We start from the raw sequence: 27,356 nt of genomic DNA on the forward strand, positions 1-27,356 counted from the left end.
TTCTCTTTCTATACAGTAAAAAGCTTTAAACATTGAACAGACACCAGAGTAACATCATCCAGCCAATGTTCAATTTATTTCGTAGAGATTATACATGTATATAATAATTCATTAATTAAGTGTTACAAACTATGGGTATAGGCCTGTTTACTATGTGATTGTCGTAAAAAAATTCTGTAAACTTACAGAAAGAAATATTTGATCATCATTACTAATTTCCATAATATAATATAATATAATATAATATAATACTCTGCTTCAAGTGAAACGGACATTTAATGGTAGTGATGACATTTCACTCCTGTTTGTTACTTTGGACGTGCTGTATAAATGAATGTGGTTAAATAATTAGCTAATTTTGAGAATGTGCAATCTCCCTTTCTCTACTATTTTCTCAATTTCATTTTTTTTTTTTGCACAAATGAAATAGATCAAGTTTTTCTAAAATAATCATCTATCCATGAATCTAATCCCCTTACTTGTTATTTTTGGCGTGCTTTGTACAATTAATTGATCACTACAACCAACTGCACCTATGAAAACACAAGCAGAAAAACTGGTAATGTTTTGCCTTACGCAATCGTCTTCAAAGAAGGAAAGTTTGTTCAACTTGAGGCCTTTATGGCCCATCCATTCTCTTACAAAAAATGTGCACTCAGAACATTGAAAGAAAAAAGAATGCACAATAACCATAATAATAACTAAACATGAGTGAAACATGTTTCCTTAACTTCAATGCATGTCTCATACGACGTTCCCGATAATACAATTGTTTGCAATTAAGATTAACTAATTTAAAATTAGAAAGCCTATTAAAGTAATATGTAATAATAATTCATAATGACATATATGCATTTAAATATTAAACTGCGTAGAAGTGTGATCTAATAAACCCAAGATAGTGCTAGTGTATCGTTACTGAAAACGTGCTCCCAATATAAGTGGGACTCACTGTGTAAAACACCGCCTGGCACATGTTTGAAACTTCTTCATAGCTATCCCTGTTTTTTCGTCTGGAAATTGCCTTATAAAGGTACTGTTTATCCTCAATTTTTGTCAAAAGTCCACTTTGATGTGCCAGTAGTAAAATGTACTCTTTCTTATCCTGTAATAAATCAAATTATTCCTTTAATAATTGCTTATTACTTAATTAATATTACAAGCTTGTCTTGTCTTTCAAAAAAGTTACTTTTAAAGAAGAGACGTACTTCAATGAACATTTGGAAATATAAAAATTTTTCACTTTCACTACAGTGTGTATCTGTCAGATATGGTACAGTGAATTAGTTCCACAAATGATGAAAAAACTTGAAATATTAGGCAAACTAAAACCTTGCAAAAAATAATAATAAAGATTGATCGGTTGTGTTAAAGATTGAGCACCGACGTACTTCGTCTTCCACGACCTTTACCCCGATGACCTAGACCTCCACGACCTCGTCCCCTACCACGTGCAAAATGGCTACCCCGACCAGCACCACGGCGGTAATCTGAGTTATATGTAGCACCTCTATCAGTCTGACCCTCTTGAGGACGATTTGGGTTATTTCTATCTCCTCCAAGGGCCCAGTCCTCTTGGTTGAACATTCTCATCACAAGACCTGGTATTGAGATAAAGAAACGTATAATTTATTTCTGTTATGACCCATGGTGCCATACTGATTGACTTACGTGGCGGTATGATTATTTTTTACAATGTAAGTATACAGATAGGTAGGTACACATGTGCTGCACTGTTTTGTGCATGTGTATATAGTGTAATAACAGGCAACAAGAATGGACTTTTTGTCAGACAAAGAGACCAAGATAATAGCCATGACGAGTTGAGCATTGCACGTTAAAGTGCAGTGTACCAATTGCTAGCATTACAGTCAGTGTAACTCAAGGGAAGTAGCATCAATTTGACTTCCCCTATTCGCTGGCATTGCGGTCAAATTATTGCATTGAGTAGCAATAGACTTAGAATTCAAATTGTGGCACAATGGTAAAGAATGAGCAGTAAACGGAAGCAAAACATTATCTTTAAATGAGTGCGAGTGCTTATTTCTAACCCTATCTTACTTCGTGTGTAAGGAAAATTAAAATGGTGAAGAATAATTGAACGGTAACGTAACAATTGAACAGTAACGTACTTCCTCCACCACGGCCTTGACCTCCAAAGCCTTGCCCTCCACGACCTCTTCCTCCACCACGGCCTTGACCCCCACGGCCTTGCCCTCCATGACCTCTTCCTCCACCACGTGCAAAACCACCACCACGGAAACCGTCTAGAGCCTGCGGGCGGGGTTGGCCTGAAGAATATGTGGCGCCTGCATTAGTCCGACCCTCCTGGTGAAGACTAAGGTCCGTTTCTCCCCCAAGGGTGCAGGCCTCACATGCTGGGGCCTCTTTGCTGGACGTCCTCATCACGTGACCTGGTATTAAGATGAACAACTTATAATATATTTCTGTTATAAATGAAGTGTGAAGTAATTGCGTCAATGTGTGTGCAGATGTTTTAGACAAGATATGTGACACAAGAAAATAATCAGGGGATAGGCCTATTAAGGAACACAGTTTCTGAAATATTTGATATACATGTAGATTGTTACAAGATTCAATTATATGTATTTAAAAACAACTTAAAAAAAGGACATTTAAAAATTGTACATGAAATATGCCACAGCTTCTTTAGCATACCTCTTCGGCAGTACCACCAATGCCGCCGTTCCGGCAAAGTAAAAGGCGCATGCAACAGTGCTTTCATTTGATGAGAGTGTTTGTCTCCTACCCCCTTCAATTTCTTGAAAATCAACACAAGTTCTGACCAGGGACAGTTGAGGGTCTTGAGACGTTGGGCCGTGCCAAGACCCACATTTTCCTCATCAATCTGTGTGCGTGAGGATAGGATCAATGTACGAAGGAAAAGATGCTGTAGAGTATTGACCACAATGAAAAGGTCGGCGTCACCTTTAGCACTTCGCAGTCTTTCTAAAATACTGTTAAGATTTGCTTGGCTGGTAGAGTCATGGTAAAACCTTAACAAGTTTACCCTGAAACAGACGAGCAATGAGGTATTAGGAGTATTACTGTAAGAGCATCTTATGTAAAACTTCTCTAAACTGAAACAGTTGTGATTAGAATTAAATAAGCGATCGATATATTTAATGGCGAAGACAATTAATTGAAAGCACACATTTGTTATTTGTTTGCGTTAATCTGCGTTAATATAAACTAAGGTCTGAACATACTCTTTGATGGCGTCTGTTGCATCTAAAATGGTGCCCATTGTCAGCAACATCAGGGAGGTCTCTTTATCCATTTGTACTTTTTGACCCTCGATCTCAGAAGTGCTGTAAAAATCAAATATCTCAGCGCAGATTGGAGAGTCCAACGATTTTATTCTTGTCATCAACTCTGTAAATTTAAGGACCTGCTGACAAAGAGAATATTCATATCTTAAAATTGCTGAAGCCTCGTCCTTGGCTTTAATGTACGTCTTCAGTTCCCTTCCATATCGAGGGCATATTTGGATTATTTTCCTGCAGCTTGGTACAGGACACCGTTTTGGGGCTAGTGTCACTACATCTCCTTGGCGAGCCATGTGGGCATCCATCTTGGTCACCTCGATGACGTGGTTGCACGGTTGGACTCTGATAAAGCGGGACCTGGGTGGCAAACCGGCAAAGACTCTGCTTTTCCTGCTGCATATTCGACACAGCAATGGGCATGGTTCCCCACACATCCCAATACAAGGGTGGCCGCAGCATAGTTTTTCCGGGCAAGGCTCATCACAAATTAAGCGATCTGAACAGATTTCGGAGCAGAGGCTCTTACACTGGACATGGTAGCACTTCCAGTCGCATGGCAGAGGACAACGCTTGCAGAAGTCACTGCATTTCTTACTGCATTTTGTCAGGTGAGCGCAGGATCGTTCGCAACCTAAGAAGCAAGGTTTGCATACGTCACTGCACTTCTCCTTGCATGGATGTCCGCAAGGAAACACATATAAGCAAGGGCTTGAACACGGGATGTGGCGGGTACCTTGTCTGCAAGAACCACATGTTCCCTCACAGATGTGACCACAAGCACGTGTTTTTTTACAGACAGCAGGACAAGCTTCAACTAATTCCTTTTCCGCCATTCCACAACTTGCCTTGACCTGGTGGCCACAAGAGAGCATTCGTTCCACTTGCAACTGACATCCCTTCGACAAGACTTTTTCTAAAGTGGCACACTTAACCTCTACTTGATGGTTGCACTTTGGGAATGTCAGCATCATTTTTTGTCTGCATTGGTAATGTCCCACTTCTAGATGACAAGCCATTTTCCCCGTGTGTCCGCAGGGCAAAGATCTTTCTACAGAGACTGTGCATCGATGAGATAAGTCTGCGCTTTTTTCGTGGCATTTCATTTCAAGAGTGTGGTCACAAGGAAGCCTTACGGTAATTCGTAGTGGGCATTCTGTGTTTGTTACGTCCTGGTAGCATGGCGCTTCAAACTCATGCCCACATGGCAGACTTTTTTGCATCAATTCTGTACATTTGTATGTACATATATCTGTATGACAGGCAATATTTACCACGTGGTTACAGGGCAGCAGTCTCTCTACAATTTTGTGGCATGTTACGTCTTGGTAGCATGGTGCTGCAATCTCGTGCCCACATGGCAGACTTTTTTGCATCAATTCTGTACATTTGTATGTACATATATCTGTATGACAGGCAATATTTACCACGTGGTTACAAGGCAGCTGTCTTTCTACAATTTTGTGGCATGTTGCAAAGGCTTCATCCTGGTGGCAAGGTAGGAAACGCTCGTGCCCACATGGCAAATATTTCAAAACTTGGTCTTTACAATGCATAGTACATGGTTCAGAGCACAAGTTTTTGCATTTATGCCCACAGTGAAGATATCGTTCGCATGGGAATCGGCAATCTATGTCAGCTGGATCTCTGAAACATTTGGTTTTAATTTTGTGGTCACATTTTGGCAATCGAACAGTAACATCAAAACTGCATGGCAAACAAATCTGATAGCATTTTCTCTTGCAGGTTTTGTGTCCAAAGTCACAGCGTTTTTCACATGGCTTTTCACATTTGTACAGCATGTGATCTGCATCATAAGGATGACAGCTACGTGCACATACGTGGCCGCACTCCAAGCGAAATTCACATGGCAATCCGCACCCACCATCAGGCATGTGCTGGAAATCTTCTTTCTTTGATACTTGATATTTCGTTTTGGGGTGGTTTTGACAATACAAAGTCAGTTTAGTGCCCACCTGTTGCCGTTCTTTCAGCTTATTGACCAGTTTTTCCCAGAGGCTACTTCGCCGTGACATTAGCGTAACATTCCCAATACAATAGAAGCCCATTCTCGCCCTAGACAGAGCCACACAAACACGGTTTGAAGTGCTAAGAAAACCAATGCGTTCTTGCTTGTTGCTGCGGACTAAGGAGAGAAGAATTATGTCATTTTCCTCTCCTTGAAAATTGTCCACAGGTGTCACTCGAATCCCTTCAAATTTATTTGGGAAGTGGTTTTTCATTTCAAAAAGTTGGCCCGTGTATGCGGTCAGAATGGTGATCTGTGATTTACTGTAACCTTGATTTATGAGATAGTGGCAGAGAGCAGCAAGGAAGGTCGCTTCATGTTTGTTGGAGTGACTTTTGGAATCATGGTCAGTTTCTTCTTCAAAATTGTGGTCAATAAAGAAAAGGTTTTCTTCGACTCCTCTCACATTCTCATACTGGAAAACAGACTCATGATCAAGAAGATGGTCATATATTTCAGGCACCAGAAGACGTGATATCTCAGGTCGCATGCGGTGCTGTATGGCCAGTCTGTCACAGTGCATACCGTTTCGCACCATTCTTTCAAAGAGGGATATGTCTAGGTTGAATTTCTTGGCCAGAACATAAAAAGCAGGGTTTGGTCGAAGCTGCTGGTGATCTCCTATGAGAATCAAGTGCTCACATTCTTCTTTGAGTGCCGTCACAATGTGGGACTCTAACACTTCTGCTGCTTCTTCTACAATAACAATCCGGGGACGCAGTCTTTTGAGGATGTGGTGATACCTTGCTGCCCCAGTTGTAGTCATGCCTAATATTAGCATGTTTTGAAGCAGCTGGAAATCTTCATCATCCTTCATTTCTTGCAGTTCAAGCCGAGTACGATTGTGTTCTCTGATGTGATACCAAAGGCGCTGAAAACTGTCGTTATAAAATAAGCATTTCCAATAACGATACAAACGCCATCTTTCCACAGTGGAGAGAACCCAAAGGTTCTCTATGCTGTTTGCCTCATCTTCAGTCATGTAGTCATCAGAAGAGCTAGCCTGCTGAATATCACGTTCAAGTTTCTTCATGTTCTTTCGCATTTCTTTTTCCCCTTTTTTTGACATTTTTAAAGGTTTCCTAAATGTGTGTAACTCTGCATCCTTTGTTATCCCCTCATGTTTTACTACATGCTGAGCTTCATGTGGGGTCTTCAAAATATTCATGTCAGCAACCATATTTTGGGCATCATTTAATAATCCATCGGACTGGTTATATATCTTCTCATTTGATTCAAAATCATATTCTCCTTCTATGATTTCACGTTGTTCAGTTAATAATTCAGCCTCTCCTTTTACAGCAATATAACCATTTGCCTTATCAAGTTGACTTTCACTGTCACTTCTTGTATCTACCTCTTCCCCCATTGTCTCTGGTGACCTAAATCTGGCAGCTGTTTCATCATCTGGACATTTCTCTTCACCCAACAATTTTACTTTTGAGTTGCTAGGCTCAGAAACGTCAGATCCCTCACTGTGGTCAATTTTTTTCTCTTCGGACCCTGCAAATGGTTTGTGCCTAACTGCCACATCATTGTGACTTTCTGGGTTTGTTTCATCACCTGCTGTATCTTCATCAGATCCCTCATTTTGGTTGACTGTTTTCTCTTCAGACCCTGGTAAATGCGGGTGACCATCATCCACACCACTATCACTTGCCTGGGGGTTTGTTTCATCAATATCTGCTTTAACTTTGCTAGCAGACTGACTTTTATTCTTAAATTGGTACCTTTGTTCAATCTCTTGCTGTAAAATTTTCTTGAGGTCAACAGCATGAAGCCAATAATCAAATGGCCTTGAAACATCATCTGCAACATACAGCAGTGACTGCAGTTGCAATTCAGATATAAAGCTGTGTAAGTGTTCATATCCAATAACTTTAGAGGACTGAAAAATGTTTGTAAAATAATGGATTTCGTTTTCCAATAATGAAAGCTTCCCACGTAAACTGTCAATTTCCCTCTTTCTTTCCCAGTCAATTAAATGACTTTTTTTAAGATTATACAGAAGGCAGTTCTGAAGAACTGGATCCTCAGAACTGCATCTTCCTCCAATTCTTGCAACTTTGTCAGGTTGAAACTTTACAATGCCTTCTAAAAACTGGTCTAGGGCATGATTGGTATAACATACGAGCAGTATCGGTCTGTTAACATCTCTCTCTTTTGGGTCCCCCTCTTCCGGTTCAAACAAATTTAAAGGATTGTGTTGGGTGCCATTGCCATTGTCCTGTCTCTGTCCTGTTTGTACATGTTCAAATGCCCACATTCGTCTATTTGCCAGAAGAGCTCTCGCCACCTTTAAACCTATGTAAGTTTTTCCCGTTCCCGGTGGACCTTGAATGACAGAGAATTCCCTGGTTAGTGCACTCTTCAATGCTGCACTTTGTGATTCATCTAAGTTCAGCATCTCTGCATTTGGCCAAGTATCTTCTTTGAAAATGTCAACTGCTTCAAACTTTTCTCGTCCTACAACATCTGTGTCAATTAGACAGGTGAGGTCCAATGGCAGGCCCGAAGCTAAAATGTATTTCGGTGGTCTGGGCGCACTATCACAGCCAATAATGTACTTTTGAAGGGGTAATTTTTCCTGGTTCAACTCCTGAAGACCCCTCAAGACATGACGGTATGCTTCAAAATAGGCAGAAGACTCAACCATCACAAAAACCTCATGCATGCTTGTGGCAAGCACTGCAAGGCTCGCCTCATCACAGTGGAGGTCAATAATACCTTCCTGAAGCTTCTCTGGGTCTCTATCAGCAACTGTTGCAAAAATTACAGTTTCAAACCTGTCCTTTGACAAACATACCATGGAGCCAAATATCAGTCGTTTACTATAATCCCACTTGACCCTGGAGAGCCTCGACACATCAAACTTGACCGGATAAGTGATTTGATTCTTAGCACAATTGGGCATTAGAAAGTGGACATTATGGTATACCCTAACATCTGACAGCCTGGCATGTTCTTGGCCCTGATCCAAATTGACCAAGTACTCTTTGATGCCATTACGAAGTGGTGCTATGAAATCTTCCCGCAGCAGCCTAAACTGGACATCAAGATAATGATCCACGGAACTGTACTTTCCTTTCACGATGTTGGCCCTCAGGAAAGGTTGTTCATTGGTGATAAGGTCTTCTCTACTTGGAAATATACTAAACTCACGAAAATCATTGGGAACAGTTGTGAGATCTTTAGGAGTGCTTATTGCATCTTGTGCTTGAAACCCAAGTCTTAGGTCATTTTCAACAGCATCTTTCATCTGAGTGGCTTGCAGTAATGGTTCTTTAAGGCACTCAATATTATCACTGTCTGCCTTGCCATCTACTACCTTCTGTATTAGTGGTAAAAGAGAGCTAGCGTGTAGGTAACTGGATCGAGACAGATATGTCAGAAGTAACTGGACCAACTTGATTACGTTGCCAAGAAATTTGACATCGACAGCCTGGATGTTTTGAACAAAAGCCATCTTGATAATACAACTCTGAACCGGGCCGACTGATGAAAGCAATGGTGATTCATTGGTTATGTTAAGCACTTTAATCAGATGCATTCGCAAGTGATCTGCCTGGCCTACATAAACCAACACAGACAAGAGAAGATGGAGAAGATCACCTTTCACCTTTTCAGACACAAGAAGCGCACAAAAATTGTTTTCAGGTGATGCTAAGTACAGAAGAGCATCACCCCGATTCCTTTGGAGCAATTCTTCCAACTTCTTGTAATCCATGTTCTGGACTTTGCCCTGTGCCCTTTTCGTCATCATGGAACGAGCTTTTCGTTCATGTTTATCAGTAGGTTCGGCCAACCTGAAAGAAAAGTAAGCCTACTTACATCTTTTGAGCCCAAATTCAATATCTGAATCATATTGTTTTCCTCACTGATATACCTCAGCATGAAAAATCTGTCCAATTTACCTTCCCTAAGCTCTTTTTCTGGTAGTATTTTTTTCATATTCCCCCACACCTTTTCCTCCCCACCTCTCTCTGTCTGACAGTATACTTTTTCTATTGTCTCCAATGCTCTTTCTCACACACCTAAACACATACACATGTAAAGCAAAACCTGTAATACTTAAAATAGAGACATGAACAAATGAGGGTTTACAGTACAAAAAGTTTTATTGACATTTACCCTTCCTTTTTTGCACATGCTATCTATATCATACATATATCTACCTTTCATCCAACTATGCCTTTGTTTGGTTTGCTTTTGTGGATCATGTAGTTGATTCTGCAACTTTTTTGCCCTTATTTTTTGCCATCTTCGACATATATCAAGTGTGTAATATAATGAACTTTGGTAACATGCTGACAACATATAAACTAGTATTAAGACAGGTTTTCATCATCTTGGAGCTAAAATTGGCCATGAGCTCAACAGGGTTTTGGTTAAATTTGATGCCATAACTTGCACGTTCACCAACACTTACTCTAGGTGACACGATCATTGAAAATTTTCAACTTAGGCATATATTAGGGCTTCATCTCTATGGGATATCAAGTCCACATGCACAATAAAAATGCTTATATGTGGGAGAAAAAAAAAAAGGACTTACAGAAAAAAATCCAATCAGGCTGGCTTAAGCATATGAGGTGTACCTTACTCATTTGCTTAAGAAATGGGAACGATGATTATCAAAGTGGTGTAAACTTTCATAACTTAAAGTACGTATGTGATAACTGAAAAATCTGTACAGGTACCCACAGTCAAGTTGGCACTTATGAACTGTAGATCAGTGATGAATAAGGGCTCTATCATACGCGACTTGGTGAAGGATGATAATACTGATTTAGTTTCCTTAGTGGAAACCTGGATAACACCCAATCTTCAACATTATATGCAAGCCGATATTACCCCAACCGGTTACCAGTGTATTCATATATCCCGCACGATTCGAAGAGGGGGTGGAGTTGCTTTTCTTTCACAGGACAGTTTCACAGTAACCCAACAGCCAAAAAGGATTGATCCATTGTCTTTTGAGTACAATGAGGTTTTAGTTACCGCTATATCAGTGACATTGAGTATCATTACAGTATACAGAATACCGCCATCTAAAACCAATAATTTGAGAAAAATGTTATTCCTCAGTGTTTTTTCTGATCTCCTTGAGTACCTAGCACCTCTTCGAGGGAAACTTCTTATCATCGGTGACTTGAATATACACTGGGATGATCAACACATTTCTGAAACCAAGCAGTTTGCTTCATTAATTGATTCATTTGGACTTACACAGTACGTGTTAGATCCCACCCATGTTCTTGGCCATACGCTTGAAATGGTATTGGCTAGGGAAAGTGATTCACTTGTAACATCATGTGAGGTAGGGCATTTACTTTCTGACCATCATGTTACCAACACCACCCTTAGATGTGACAGACTGGACCCCAGTAAGGAGAAAGTCTCGTTCAGAAAAATCAAGGGCATTGATGTGAATGAATTACAATGACAGGTTACATCACAACTGGGTGATTTAAGTTTTGATAATTTGAGTCCTGAGGAATGTCTGCTTCTGTATGACAGGACATTAACAACTGCACTTGACAACCTTGCACCTGTCAAAACTAAAACATTTGTTAAGAAAGATCTGCAACCTTGGATGAATGATCACATTCTGGAGGCAAAGCGAGACAGAAGGAAGGCGGAGAGGAAGTGGCGAAGTAGTAAATTAACTGTCCATCATCAGATCTATAAAGAAGCATGTTGCCATGTAAACAAATTAATCTGTGAAGCTAAAGAAACATATTATTCTGACATGATACAAGAATGTAATGGTGATACCAAGGCTTTATTTAGAACTGTCAACACTTTTCTGGGAAAAACCAATTGCTCTAAGTACCCCAAAACAGATTCAGTGAAAGTTCTTGCAAATAACATGAGTGACTTTTTTGTGTCTAAAGTCAGTAATATCAACGCTGAACTTTCTGAATTAGAAAAGACTGTGACTACACCATCGCATCCACCTTTGTCAGAACTTTTACAAGAACCGCAGTCACTCATCACTATGTTTGAACCAACAACCACTTGCGAAGTAACAAAGATAATAAACAGTTCCAGAGAGACATCATGCATGTTAGACCCGATCCCATCATCATTATTAGTTTAGATTCTTCCGGCTGTAATAAATTTGATTGTGGAAATTATCAACAAATGTTTCACTGTGGGTGTTTTTCCAAAAAAGTTTAAATCTGTAATAATTCACCCACTACTCAAAAAGGACAACCTTGACACAGATCTTTTGGTAAACTATCGTCCGATTTCCAATTTGTCATTTTTATCTAAGGTAGTAGAGAGGGTTATAGCAGTTAGACTATTTAAGCATTTAGAAGCAAACAATCTTGTTGAAGAAATGCAGTCAGTCTATAAATTTAATCATAGCACAGAATCTGCACTTTTGAGAATTAAAAATGATTTGTTAAATGATTATGTTATTGGTACTGTTAGATTTGTCTGCTGCCTTTGATACAGTAGACCATAATATTTTATTAACATTTCTAGAGCAGAGTGTAGGAGTTAGAGATAAGGCCTTGGATCTTTTACGATCCTATCTTGTTGGGAGAATGCATCAAGTTAATATAAATGGCGTGCTTTCTGAACTCTCACAGCTTTTATTTGGTGTTCCTCAGGGGAGCGTTCTTGGCCCTCTAAAGTTTTGTGTTTACACGTTACCCCTTGGAGAAATTCTGCGTTATCATAAGATAGGTTACCACTTTTATGCAGATGATACTCAGTTGTACACATCTTGTAACATCCATGATCCAGCATTGTCTGTGAATACCATTGTTGATTGTATATCAGATCTCAGAGGTTGGTTCATTTCAAACAAATTGAAGATAAATGATGGAAAAACAGAATTTTTAGTCATTACTCAACCCCACAACAAGGGCCTTGCTCACAACTTGCAACTTAAAATTGGAGCTAGTATGGCATTTTTCTCCCCCCATGTAAAAAATTTAGGAGTATACTTTGATTCTACACTTTCAATGGACAAACAGATCTCCAACATCACAAGGTCTTGTTTATTCAACATTCGGAATATTGGCACCATAAAGAAATATCTGAATCAATCATCTGCTGCTACTGTTATACACCCATGGTAACTTCCAGGCTGGACTACTGCAATTCTGTATTATATGGATGTCCAGACGATAAGATCAAAAGATTACAACACATCCAGAATATCTCAGCACGGCTTTTAATGCTACAGCCTAGGGATTGCCATATCACTCCAATTTTAAAGCAGCTGCACTGGTTACCAGTTAGGGCCAGAATTTTATTTAAGGTTTTAGTTTTTACACATGCTGCTTTTTATAATCTAGCTCCACCATATATAACTGATCTAGTCAAACATTATAGCCCAAAAAGATCCCTGAGGTCTGGTGACAAACTTTTACTGAAAGTTCCAAAATCAAGGTTAAAATCATATGGTGACATATCATTTTGTGTAGCTGCACCAGTAGAGTGGAATAAGTTGCCAATTTTTATTAGACAAATAGAACCTCAAGAATCTTTTAAAAAGGAATTGAAAACTCATATTTTTAAGACATTTTATTCATGAATTTTAAATTTTATAATTTTAAAGAAACCTTGTATTTTTTACTTTTAATTACTGTTTATTACAATTTGGTTTAGCTCTTATTTATATAATATATATCTTAACCATTTTTATCTATAAACTTCTTTGTATTTTATGTTGTACAGTCTATTGAACATTTTATGGATTTTAGACTTGAAATAAATATATCATTATTATATTATTACTCTTCATAATCTTGTTATTGTGAGCATTAATTATTATTAAGCAACACAATTTTCCCTTAAAGGAATAATAACTCTTCATTTTGGCAAAAAAAAAAAAAAAAAAAATTCCTGGTCAGGCGTTAACAATTTTCCCATACTAATCAATGGTTAATGAATCCATTTTCCCATTCAAAGTTAGTCTCTGTTTTTTCTTTTTCTAAAAAGTTTGCTGTTTTTGTAATAATCTTTTAATTAAGAGATTATAACAGAGCATAGCCATCAATGGAGGTCACGTGGTCTAAAGACAAGCTCAGATATCTGAATAATAGCTATAACTGCCATTTTTGTGGCACAACAGAATATATTAATGTCTATGAGTTGTTCACAATGTTTTTATTGTAAAATATAGATCTCATACGAAGAGTTATAATCCCTTTAACAGTGATTAAGAAAGAAAAGTATCAGAGAAGTGTTAATTTTCTTCTCATTATGTATTAAAGGAAAGAGGACTTAACTAAAATTGAAAAAATGATATTTGGATGGCAGAGAGAAAAGGCACACATAAACTATACACAAGTTTTGTTAACACTTACCCTGCCTTGGTTTTGAGCTTGCCATCTGTGTTATTTTTCTTCTCATTATGGCTTCGTTTTGTAGGATGATGTTGTTGACTCTTTGTCTCTTCTTTGGCCTTTTTTTCTGTCATCTTCAATGTATGGCTAGTGTATAAGATAATGTATTTTAGTAACATGCTGACAGCAAATGAACTAGAATTTAGAAGTTCACTGTTGTCACTAGATGCTGGTTCCATAACCAAAATCAGTATTTCAAACAACCTGGGCAGTTTTTTCCATTTTTCAAGTTAACAGCAAGACAATAAAGAAATCAATATAGTGTGTGAGGATGGTAATTATGTACTTATAAGCAGACAAAGCTCATGTTTAGGGCACCACAGTTGAGGGACATCATACTGCAAGAGAGTCAGCACAGCTGTCAAATGTACAGACATGAACAGAAAATAACAGAAATCTTGTACAGAATAGTTTTTTTGTCAAATTTGAAGCAAAATTTAATTTCAGTATGCTTAACTACATGCCTACTTCCAATTTTTAAATGTAACACGTTTTTCAAGTCTTGGTTTAATTTACAATTGGCAGTGTGCTTTATGCAGTGTTTAGGTCAAATATGATGCAATACATGTATCACCATTGTGCTTAACTGCATAACCACCACCAGTTTTGAATCAAGTACAATGTGTAATAAGTTCGTTTTAAAATTGACACAAACATAGGGCTCCATGTATGTCAATGGGATATCAAAGTCACATACACAATATATTATTAAATGCTAATATGTGAAAAAATACAAAGATTAATGAAAAAAAATCCAATGAAGCTGGTTATCGCACTTATAAGAATATGATATATTTATGGCAAACAGAAAAAGCAAATTAACATAAACAATAAACAATTTTTGTTAACAATTACCTCTCCTTGGTTTTGAGCTTGCCATCTGTGCTATTTTTCTTCTCAATATGCCTTTGTTTTGGAGGATGATGTTGTTGACTCTTTGTCTCTTCTTTTGCCTTTTTTTCTGTTATCTTCAATGCATCGCTAGTGTATAATATAATGTATTTTGGTTACATGCTGACAGCAAATAAACTAGAATTTAGAAGTTCACTGTTGTCACTAGATGCTGGTTCCATAACCAAAATAAGAAAAGCACTCCGAGAGTGCAGACCTCCACCAAGGCATCAACCTTTTATTTGTATTGATAACTGATCCGGATCACCACCAAAAACTAACTACTTCTAAATTGACCCATATCTGATCTACCCTGAAAATTTCATCAAAATTGGTCCATTACCTTTTATGTCATGTTGATGATTGATTTTTGATTTTTGATTGATTGTTGATCCAGATCACCACCAAAAACTAATCACTTCTAAGTTGACCCATTTTTGACCTACCCTACCCATATAAATGCTAATATGTGAAAAAATACAAAAAATCAAGAAAAAAATTCAATCAGGCTGGTTATCGCACTTTAAAGAAAAAGATGTACATATTGATGGCAGAGAGAAAAAGCAAACATAAACAATATACAAGTTTTGTTAACACTTACCCTTCCTTGGGTTTGAACTTGCCATCTGTGTTATTTTTCTTCTCATCATCCCTTTCTTTTTGGGGATGATATTGTTGACTCTTTGTCTCTTCTTCTGCCTTTTTTTCTGTCATCTCCAATGTATGGCTAGTGTATAGTATAATGTATTTTAGTAACATGCTGACAGCAAATAAACTAGAATTTAGAAGTTCACTCTTGTCACTAAATGCTGGTTCCATAACCAAAATCAGTATTTCAAGCAATCTCAGCAGGTTCCCCCCTCCCCCCCAATTTTTCAAGATAACAGCGAGACAATAAATAAATCAATATAGTGTGTGAGGATGGTAATTATGTATTTATAAGCAGACAAAGCTCATGTTTAGACAGCACAGTTGAGGGACATTAAGCTGCTGCAGACAATAAGGCAGCAAAGCTGTGAAATATACAGACATGAACAGAAAATAATGGAAATCTTTTGCACAGAATAGGATTAGGTCAATTTTGAAGCAAAAATTACTGTACGCTTAACTGCATGCCTGCTACCAATTTTTAAATAACATGTTTTTCAGGTCTTGGTTTTACAATTGGGAGTGCGCCTAAAGCAGTGTTTTGGTCAAATTAGATGCAATATTTACATTATGCTTAACTGTATATATATATATATATATAATCACCAACAATTTTGAATCAAGTATAATGTGTAATAAGTTCATTTAAAAATTGGCACAAACATTCAGTAGGGCTTCACACAGGTCAGTGGGATATCAAAGTCAAATGCACAATATAAATGCTAATATGTGAAACAAGGCAGCAAAGCTGTCAAATGTACAGACAAAAAAACAGAAAATAAAGATGCAAATAAGTGAACAAGACAGCACTGTTCTGAAATGGGTTTATTTCCATTTTTAACAACTTTTAACATAAAACAAAATTAACAGTTTACTGCCATTTTTATATGATCAACTAAGAAAATTGATGAGATGGGAAAAATATCAATAGAATAGTGTTAAATGTCCAATTTCTTCCATTCTGAGATTCTGAACATAGTGAATGATTCAATCTGACAAACTGCAATGATATGAGTTTATTTCCATTTTTGAAACTTTATTACACAATAACAAGTTTAACATCATTTTTACAAAATCAACTAACAATGTTGTAAAGATGCAGGAAATGTCAAAAAAACACTTTTACATATCTTATTAATTAAATAATGAAACTGTTAACATGCCTAAGAATTGAATCTAAGGAAATGTAAAAAACAGCATAACTTCTAAAATAGTGGCCCGATTAAGCTGATTTTTGAACTTAACCTGCGTTTTAGCAGGATTGACCACTCCTGTGAGTTTAATGACAATTGGCCTATCTGTTTTTCTTATATTGTGTTTACAGTGTTGCATATATGCTGAAAAGTGAAAAAACAGCATAACTTCTACAATAATGGCCTGATCATGCTGATTTTCGAACTTGACCTGCATTTTATGAATATTCATCAGCTCTGTAAATATAAAGCCAAAAAGTAAAACTGCCTTCCACTTATCGTGTTTACAAGGAAAGTGCACGGCGACGACGGCGACGACAGACGCAGGTGATGGCAATATGTACAGACACATCTATATATATTTACTGTACTGTTTGAGAACAGTAAGTGACATGGTTTTTCTTAAATGGTCATCATGGGAGTAGTGCCCAAAATAGTTTTTTTTCAAATTTTGATGCAATATTACATAATGTTTAACAGCATGATGACCATCAATTTTTAATAATAAAATATTAGTATCATGGTTATTCAGAAAATGTGACTAGCAAAGGTCTTCAGGCCCATGGAACTTCTAAGTCACAACTTGAAAATGACAAAATGTAAACAAGACAGCACTGTTCTGAAATGTTTTTTTTTTCATTTTTAACAATTTTTAACATAAAACAAAATTAACAGTTTACTGCCATTTTTATATGATCAACTAAGACAATTGATGAGATGGGAAAAATATCAACAGAGCAGTGTTAAATGTCCAATTTCTTCCATTCTGAGATTCTGAACATAGTGAATGATTGAATCTGACAAACTGCAATGATATGAGTTTATTTCCATTTTTGAAACTTTATTACACAATACAGGATAACAAGTTTACCATCATTTTTACAAAATCAACTAACAATGCTGTAAAGATGCAGGAAATGTCAAACAAACACTTTTACGTATCTTATTAGTTTAATAATGAGACTGTTAACATGCCTAAGAATTGAATCTGAGGAAATGTGAAAAATATGCTGAAAAGTGAAAAAACAGCATAACTTCTACAATTATGGCCCGATCATGCTGATTTTCGAACTTGACCTGCGTTTTATGAATATTCATCAGCTCTGTAAATATAAAGCCAAAAAGTAAAACGGCCCTCCACTTATCGTGTTTACAAGGAAAGTGCACGGCGCCGGCATCGGCATCGCCATCGCCATCGGCGACGACAGACGCAGGTGATGGCAATATGTACAGACATAAAAATGCAGAACTTCAAGAAAAACAAGGCAGCAAAGCTGTCAAATGTACAGACAAAAAACAGGAAATAACTATGCACAAAATAGGCTACTGTCAATTCTGATGCAAAAATACATTATGTTAAACTGCACATTCAACATCAAATTTTAATTATCCTCAACAGATGTAATTAAAATATGTGACAAGTTTACACTTTGAAAATGTATAACTTCCAGAAAAAGAAGTTCCTTAGACTGCTTTTCCAACTCAGACTGCATTTTAGTCCTGTATTTCTTTTTTGAAAGTTTGGCAATCATAAGTAACATGGTTTTCCCATAATGTCATCATGGCAGCAGCACCCAAAATTGTGTTTTCTTCTATTCTGATGCAATATTACATAATGGTTAACAGCATAATAACTCAATTTTAATAATAAAATATACATATCATGGATTTTCAGAAAATGTGACTAGCATGGGTCTTCAAGCCTGTGGAACTTCAAAGTCACACCTTGAAAATGCCAATATGTGAAAAATTAAATTTTCACAAAATAACTGTTTAACTGGCAGCAAGAATTACCAGACTGACTGTATTTCCTACTGAAGCTGTATTTTAGTCCCATGTTTCTTTCCTGTAAGTTTGAGAACAGTAAATGACATGGTTTTTCTTAAATGGTCATCATGGGAGCAGTGCCCAAAATAGTTTTTTTTTCAAATTTTGATGCAATATTACATAATGTTTAACAGCATAATGACCATCAACTTTAATAATAAAATATTAGTATTATGGATATTCAGAAAATGTGACTAGCAAAGGTCTTCAGGCCCATGGAACCTCAAAGTCACAACTTGAAAATGCCAAAATGTAAACAAGACAGCACTGTTCTGAAATGTTTTTTTTTTTTCCCATTTTTAACAATTTTTAACATAAAACAAAATTATCAGTTTTCTGCTGTTTTTATATGATAAACTAAGAAAATTGATGAGATGGGAAAAATATCAACAGAGCAGTGTTAAATGTCCAATCTCTTCCATTCTGAGATTCTGAACATAGTGAATGATTGAATCTGACAAACTGCAATGATATGAGTTTATTTCCATTTTTGAAACTTTATTACACAATACATGATAACAAGTTTACCATCATTTTTACATAATCAACTAATAATGTTGTAAAATTGCAGGAAATGCCAAACAAACACTTTTACGTATCTTATAAGTTCAATAATGAAACTGTTTACATGCCTAAGAATTAAATCTGAGGAAATGTGAAAAAACTGCATTTCTTAAAAATAATGGCCCGATTATGCTGATTTTTGAACTCAACCTGCGTTTTAGCAGGAATGACCACTCCTGTGAGTTTAATGACACTTGGCCTATCTGTTTTTCTTATATTGTGTTTACAGTGTTGCATATATGCTGAAAAGTGAAAAAAAAGCATAACTACTAAAATAGTGGCCCGATCATGCCGATTTTCGAACTTGACCTGCATTTTATGAATATTCATCAGCTCTGTAAATATACAGCCAAAAAGTAAAACTGCCTTCCACTTATCGTGTTTACAATGAAAGTGCATGGTGCCAGCGACAGCGACAGTGATGGCAACGACGACGACGACGACAGACACAGGTGATGGCAAAATGGACAGACACATCTGTACATATTAACTGTACTGTTTGAGAACAGTAAGTGACATGGTTTTTTTTTAAATGGTCATCATGGGAGCAGTGCCCAAAATAGGTTTTTTTCAAATTTTGATGCAATATTACATAATGTTTAACAGCATAATTATCATCAATTTTTAATAATAAAATATTAGTATCATGGACAAATAGTAAACGTGACTAACAAAGGTTTTTAGGCCGATGGAACTTCAAAGTCACACCTTCACAATGCCAAAATGTAAACAAGACTGCACTGTTCTGAAATGGGTTTATTTCCATTTTTAACACTTTTTTAACATAAAACAAAATTAATAGGTTACTGCCATTTTTATAAGATCAACTAAGAAAATTGATGAGATGTGAAAAATATCAATAGAACAGTGTTAAATGTCCAATTTCTTCCATTCTGAGATTCTGAACATAGTGAATGATTGAATCTGACAAACTGCAATGATATGAGTTTATTTCCATTTTTGACACTTTATTACACAATACACGATAACAAGTTTACCATCATTTTTACATAATCAACTAACAATGTTGTAAAGATGCAGGAAATGTCAAACAAACACTTTTACGTATCTTATTTCTTAAATAATAAGGCTATTAACATGCCTAAGAATTAAATCTGAGGAAATCTGAGGAAATGTGAAAAAACAGCATAACTTCTAAAATAATGCCCCGATTATGCTGATTTTCGAACTCAACCTGCGTTCTAGTAAGACTGACCATTCCTGTGAGTTTAATGACAATTGGGCTTACTGTTTTTCTTATATTGTGTTTACAGTGTTGCATATATGCTGAACAATGAAAAAACCGCATAACTACTAAAATAGTAGCCCGATCATGCTGATTTTCGCACTTGACCTGCGTTTCAGTAAGATTAATTATTCCTGTGAGTGTCATGACAACAGGCCTTACGGTTTTCCTTAAAATGTGTTTACAAGGTTGCATATATCCTGAAAAGTGAAAAAACAGCATAACTTCTACAATAATGGCCCGATCATGCTGATTTTTGAACTTGACCTGCGTTTTATGAATATTCATCAGCTCTGTAAATATAAAGCCAAAAAGTAAAACTGCCTTCCACTTATCGTGTTTACAAGGAAAGTGCACGGCAACGGCATCGGCGACGGCGACGACAGACGCAGGTGATGGCAATATGTACAGACACATCTGTGTCTGTACATAAAAATTAAATTTTCACAAAAAACTGTTAAATTGCCAGAAAAATTTACCAAACAGACTGCGTTGCCTATTGAAGCTGTATGTTAGACCCATGTTTCTTTCCTGTAAGTTTGAGAACAGTAAGTGACATGATTTCCCTTAAATGGTCATCATAGGAGCAGTGCCCAAAATAGGGGTTTCTTCAAATTTTGATGCAACATTACATAATGTTTAACAGCATAATGACAATCAAATGTTATTAATAAAATATTAGTAACATGGACATTCAGAAAATGTGACAAGCAAAAGTCTTCAAGATCATGGAACTTTAAAGTCACACCTTGAAAATGCCAATATGTGAAAAATTAAATTTTCACAAAAAACTGTTTAACTGCCCAAAAAAAAAAAAAAAAAAAAAAAAAAACCAAACAGACTGCATTGCCTACTGAAGCTGTATTTTAGTCCCATGTTTCTATCCTGTAAGTTTGAAAACAGTAAGTGACATGATTTTCCTTAAATGGTCATCATGGAAGCAGTGCCCAAAATGGGGGTTTCTTCAAATTTTGATGCAATATTACATAATGTTTAACAGCTTAATGACCATCAATTTTTAATTATAAAATATTTGTATCACAGATATTCAGAAAATGTGACTAGCAAAGGTCTTCAGGCCTATGGAACTTCAAAGTCACGCCTTGATAATGCCAAAATGTAAACAAGACAGCACTGTTCTGAAATGGGTTTATTTCCATTTTTAACACTTTTTTAACATAAAGCAAAATAAACATTTTACTGCCATTTTTATATGTCCAACTAAGAAAATTGATGAGATGGGAAAAGTATCAATAGAACAGTGTTAAATGTCCAATTTCCTCCATTCTGAGATTCTGAACATAGTGGATGATTGAATCTGACAAACTGCAATGATATGAGTTTATTTCCATTTTTGACACTTTATTACACAATACATGATAACAAGTTTACCATGTTTTTTACACAATCAACTAACAATGTTGTAAAGATGCAGGAAATATCAAACAAACACTTTTAGGCATCTTATTAGTTAAATAATGAGACTGTTAACATGCCTAATAATTGAATCTGAGGAAATGTGAAAAAACAGTATAACTTCTTAAGTAATGGCCCGATTATGCTTATTTTCGAACTCAACCTGCGTTTTAGTAAGATTGACCACTCCTTTGACTATAATTACAATTGGCCAATCCGTTTTTCTTATATTGTGTTATCAGTGTTGCATTTATATTGAAAATAGTGAAAAAACAGCATAAATTACCTAAAAGTGACCCGATCATGCTGATTTTCTAACTTGACCTGCGTATTATGAATATTCATCAGTTCTGTAAGTTTCAAGTCAAAAGGTAAAATGGTTTTCCACTTATCGTGTTATCGGTGCTGCATACATGCTGAAAAAAGTGAAAAAACAGCATAAATTCCCTAAAAGTGACCCGATCATGCTGATTTTCGAACTTGACCTGCGTATTATGAATATTCATCAGTTCTGTAAGTTTCAAGTCAAAAGGTAAAATGGTTTTCCACTTATCGTGTTATCGGTGCTGCATACATGCTGAAAAAAGTGAAAAAACAGCATAAATTCCCTAAAAGTAACCCGATCATGCTGATTTTCGAACTTGACCTGCTTATTATGAATATTCATCAGTTCTGAAAGTTTCAAGTCAAAAGGTAAAATGGTTTTCCACTTATCGTGTTATCGGTGCTGCATATATGCTGAAAAAAGTGAAAAAACAGCATAAATTCCCTAAAAGTGACCCAATCATGCTGATTTTCGAACTTGACCTGCGTATTATGCATATTCATCAGTTCTGCAAGTTTCAAGTCAAAAGGTAAAATGGTTTTCCACTTATCGTGTTATCGGTAAAAGTGCACGGCGACGGCGACGACGGTGACGACAGACGCAGATGATGGCTAAAAATTCAATCAGGCTGGTTATCAAATTTAAAAGAAACTTCCATTTTTTGTAATTTTAGGTATCGTATGCAGGGATGTTTTCCCTTTAAGGTTTTCACAGAGGAAAATGCATGATGACATCTGTATATGAAAACATAAATGAAAGGGAAAAGGGCTGAGCAAAAATTAAGAAAATAATATATTGATGGCAGTGGGAAAGGAACTGTAGAACTTACATAATGGCTATGTGATAACATCTCAAACAATTATGGTTAAGTGTTGCATTGCAGTGGTTATGTAGTGGTAAACTAGCCAATCATATTTATTGGACTTGTAGCATTGGGTCATTTGCATAACTGGTACTATAAAAAAGAGCTGCACAGGTAGTGCAGTGGTTAGTTATTGTTCTCTTGTGTTAGAGTTACTTCAGGTGTCCAGGTAGACTTCAGCAGATATCATAAGTTTGTAAAAATACCAAAATATTCAGTGTGCTACAGAACAAATATAAAGTTAACAGTACACATGTCATGTTTACACCTACCCTTCCTCGGCTTTGAGCAGGCTTTCTGTGTCACATTTATCTTTCTTCTCATTATGCCTCTGCTTTAGTGGTTCATGTTGTGGACTCTGCATTTCTTCTTTTGCCTCATTTTCTGCCATCTTCAATGCATATCTATTGTGTAATATAATAATGTACTTTGGTTACATGTTGACAGCAAATAAATTAGCATTGCAATGTTCACTGTTTCTCTAGATGCTGGTTCCATATTCAACATTAATACTTAAAGTAATCAGTACAAATTTCTTTTCTATTGTAATACAACAGCTTGATAATAAATAATTAATATCTATATACTGGTTCCATATCCAAAATCAGTGTTTTAAGCAATGTGTCCAAGAAAAATTTGAGAATTCTTTCTGTCTTTAATGAGATAGCTGGGAAATAAAATAAACCAGTATAAAACCGAAATTATATAGTGATACTGGTATTTGGACAACAGAGAGAAAAGAACAAAAGAGGAATAATATGATATGAGGAGTAAATGAGTGTCAGTGAAATTTTTATTTGTTTTAAGACTGCTTGCCACAAGTTACCTGGCCAGGTATCGGGGCACCATACAGCTAATAGTGCAATGGGCACCGTAAAACCAAAACCAGTCTTGTATCATGTTTATCATTAACCCCATGGCATGCATTCACACATTATGAGTTACCAGGGCCACAGATTGATTTTTTCACTAGATAATAACGGATATGTCTCTGGTTAAATAGATGGCTATAATCTCTGCACTGTGACCCTGTTCTGAAATCTCAAGGATGATTACATGGCTTGTAATCGTTTGCTTAACTACTCAGGCATGTTATCTTAGCAAGTCCCTACCAAGTCCCTTTGACAGTAATCAAGATAGTTTTAAAATTGCTCATATGTGACAATAAAACAGCCCTTAATTTTATGATTATTTGCAGGGGCAGATTTAGGACGTCTTCAGGGTCTTCTGGAAGATGGCCAGATCGAGTTTCAAGTTTACATTGCCGGATATCTAATTTTTCTGTCAGAAGATGGTCAAAAATGGAGGATGGATCAACAAAGATCATTTGGAAGACTTTCAGAAAATATCTCTGGATCTGCCCCTGATATGTGTTAATCTAGATTCAAAGTGCTGTGTGTGTGTGTGTGTGTGTGTGTGTGTGTGTGTGTGTAGCCTAGATTCCTGATCTTGAGCTAATAAATCTTATATACTTCTTGGGATGGATAAGATATTTTTCCCTGAAACAACAATTTGTGATAATGACCCCAGATGAAGGCTTCCTCATATCCAAATTGCCTTATTAGTACATAACTGAAACACTTAAATTGTCCGATAACTTAAAAATGAAAAAATGTGTACGCCTAAGAATCTACTCTGAAACCATGGGTGGTAAGCACATACATCTGAGTAACAATATAGAGTTTTCACTAATCAGTGACATAGTACTAACAGGCAGTTAAATAAACTCTTATATCATCTTATCTTATAATATAGAATTACAGGGACGTGCACTAGTTTGCATCCACTGCCCGCGTGCAAACAAACACGTGCACAAATACACACACATATATATATATATACATGTATAATTAAAAGAAAGAGTAAATTAGTATTCAAATTGCATTGCATTTCATGATCAGTGGATGGATTTCAGTTGACATAATCGATCTGGATTGCATGCGGTTATTATCTTAATTAAATTATACTTAATGTTTCCATTAACAAAAGACTGGGTTCCCATGACTAGATAGATCCATCTGGATCTATCTAACTCACTGGGGAGTCTCACTTAATTGCTATCAACTAACCGGCTTAAATGTCTGTCATGCCTACTGAATAAGCTAGGGGGTAAGGATAATTACCCCCTGCTAGGTGGTAAAGATAATTACCCCCTAACAGCTTTACTAGGCGTGACAGACATTTAAGCTGGACAAGTTAACAGCAATTTAGTGAGACTCCCCAGGGAGATAGAGCGATCCAAATATCTGTGGGAATGGTCCCTAATATGTGAATTTGAAGTACGGGAGTTTCCATTATTATATAACCAAACTAGGCTGAGAAAATGCTATATGCGTCTGTCTGTGTGAGAAAGTGAAAGAGAAAAGCTTCCCCCTGAAAATCCTATTCACCTACCTCTGCATCTAGCAACAATACTAATCATGTCCTATGTATTCTACTATTTTAACCTGAGAGAGAGAGAGAGAGAGAGAGAGAGACTTAATTACGTGAAAGCTGTGAGATACAGCCTATCCAGTCAACAGCATTTCCTGGTTAACTTTCACTTTCGTAGTCTGGCTGGTACAAGTAGAACAGTTTTACTAGGCGTGACAGACATTTAAGCCAGTCAAGTTAACAGCAATTCAGGGCGATAGATCTATCCAAATATCTGTGGGAATGGTCCCTAATATGGGAATTTGAAGTCCGGGAGTTTCCATTATTATATAACTTAACTAGGGGCAGTAGGCTGAGAAAATGCTATATGCGTCTGTCTGTGTGAGAAAGTGAAAGAGAAAAGCTTCCCCCTGAAAATCCTATTCACCTACCTCTGCATCTAGCAACAATACTCATCATGTCCTATGTATTCTACTATTTTAACCTGAGAGAGAGAGAGAGAGAGAGAGAGAGACTTAATTACGTGAAAGCTGTGAGATACAGCCTATCCAGTCAACAGCATTTCCTGGTTAACTTTCACTTTCGTAGTCTGGCTGGTACAAGTAGAACAGTTTTACTAGGCGTGACAGACATTTAAGCCAGTCAAGTTAACAGCAATTCAGGGAGATAGATCTATCCAAATATCTGTGGGAATGGTCCCTAATATGGGAATTTGAAGTCCGGGAGTTTCCATTATTATATAACTTAACTAGGGGCAGTAGGCTGAGAAAATGCTATATGCGTCTGTCTGTGTGAGAAAGTGAAAGAGAAAAGCTTTTCCCTGAATATATCCTATTATCCTACCTCTGCATCCTACTACAATACTTATCATGTCCTGTGTATTCTACTATTTTAACCTGAGAGAGAGATAGAGAGAGAGAGACTTACGTGAAAGACGTGAGAAACAGCCTATCGAGTCAACGGCATTTCCTGGTTAACTTTCGCTTTCGTAGTCTGGCTGGTACGAGTAGCTTTCATCCATATCCCACTGTGTCAGTTTTCCCCCCTTCCACGTGCGATATTATGGAATATTTCTTCCCTCTGCAATAAACGTCTAGCTTTCTGCGTGGCAGTTCTAACAAAGAGTTGGTAAATACAGCACAAAGAGCACTATTCTGTAAGAGACGCCCTCCGTAAAATACATCCGTTTTACAGGATTGGGCCACTTACGCTCTCTAAATAACTGAAACCGAAGGTAACCATGCCATTTAGGAATATGTGTCATCTTCCGCAACCAATACTTCCAAAAGTCCGGAGGGTTAAACTATATTTTTTGTGTTTGGTTAAATTTAAAATCACTTTTTTCACTCTCATCCTGATTTAATTTGGTATTATTTTAACTTAGCTCTAATTTTCTCATAATCTGAGCTTTAAAGCCCCCTAAACCCGGTCCTCATTTTCTAATTACCCTTCTTTAAAACGATAAAAAATGTTAATTTTTTTCATTAAAATTTGCATATTGAGGGTATTTTTAAAAATCTGACCAAAAATGGACGTCGTTAAAATGGTCATTTTACGCCAAATGGGAAGGCCCGTTGTTTCTTTTTAGGTGGAGGGGCAAACCAAACTATCCAAGACAGTGCAAATTCTTGTGAAGTCATAGTTAAACAAATTTATTTGTCTTCGTTTTGTATACATTTGCATTAATAAATAGCACATACCCGACCTTGTCATATCCGGGTTACACCACGCGTCATACGTACCGTCTACAATCGATACGATAAGAAATCTGTTCAGATAAAGATGCCTTTTTAACCTGAAAAGGGGACCACCTAATTTATATCTACACCAGGATCACACGTTGACTTTTCAAAAGAAATCATAAGATATGTCTCTGACTAATTCAGTGCACTTTTCTACATTGCCGAGCGAGATTTTAGAATTTACGTCATCCCTCAGCTGATCGCTAGTGAAGAGTAGGCCTACCGAGTTACAAGACAGTATTTGTAGTTTGGTACATTGCTTTGGCAGCCTTATCTCTATTGCCAACAATTAACTTCACAACTTCCATTAGTTAAATTGTAAAGAAGAATACGTTTGCCAGAATCTTGTCCTTAATAAGTGAGCTTGGGTCAGGAGAGGTGGAGGGGGGGGGGGGGGGGGGGGGGGGGGGGAGAGAGAGCAGGGTTCTAATGAACCAGTCTGAATCAAAATTTGTTCCAGGTTCTGTGTCACTGCTCCAGAAGGATCAACGTAAGGAATAAAACGGTCCATCTTTTCAGAAAAAGATATCCCCCTCCTTTCAAATTGTTTGCTACAGGCCTTCGACCTATTTTCATTTGGCAAA

At 36.8% G+C, this 27,356-nt stretch overlaps 1 protein-coding gene across 2 annotated transcripts; it reads right to left on the minus strand.

The window, feature by feature from the left end:
- Positions 1 to 49: 49 nt before the first annotated feature.
- Positions 50 to 27,150, minus strand: LOC106176359 (NFX1-type zinc finger-containing protein 1-like). 2 transcript variants are annotated; one of them, XM_087015214.1, is made up of 10 exons: positions 25,958 to 27,150; positions 22,930 to 23,061; positions 15,178 to 15,303; positions 14,541 to 14,666; positions 13,647 to 13,772; positions 3,231 to 9,122; positions 2,680 to 3,032; positions 2,133 to 2,414; positions 1,392 to 1,601; positions 50 to 1,105 (listed from the first exon to the last, which is right to left on the minus strand). In XM_087015214.1, exons 2-10 carry the CDS (start codon positions 23,046 to 23,048, stop codon positions 1,101 to 1,103), a joined length of 7,239 nt encoding a protein of 2,412 aa, XP_086871340.1. In that variant the 5' UTR covers positions 23,049 to 23,061; positions 25,958 to 27,150; the 3' UTR covers positions 50 to 1,100. The 2 variants fall into 2 exon arrangements, with proteins under 2 accessions (XP_086871340.1, XP_086871341.1); XM_087015215.1 differs by lacking the exon at positions 14,541 to 14,666.
- Between the last annotated feature and the right edge of the window lie 206 nt (positions 27,151 to 27,356).

Source organism: Lingula anatina, chromosome 6, assembly GCF_051362555.1.
Source record: "Lingula anatina isolate TDL-2025a chromosome 6, LinAna3.0, whole genome shotgun sequence".
NCBI lineage: Eukaryota > Metazoa > Brachiopoda > Lingulata > Lingulida > Lingulidae > Lingula > Lingula anatina.

Coding starts and splice junctions, on each gene's coding strand:
- LOC106176359 (XM_087015214.1), bottom strand. CDS start 23,048: ATGGCAGAAAATGAGGCAAAAGAAGAAATGCAGAGTCCACAACATGAA. Junction 14,667..15,177: donor AAGTTCAAACCCAAGGAAGG/GTAAGTGTTAAC, acceptor ATTATACACTAG/CGATGCATTGAAGATAACAG. Junction 3,033..3,230: donor GCAACAGACGCCATCAAAGA/GTATGTTCAGAC, acceptor CGTCTGTTTCAG/GGTAAACTTGTTAAGGTTTT.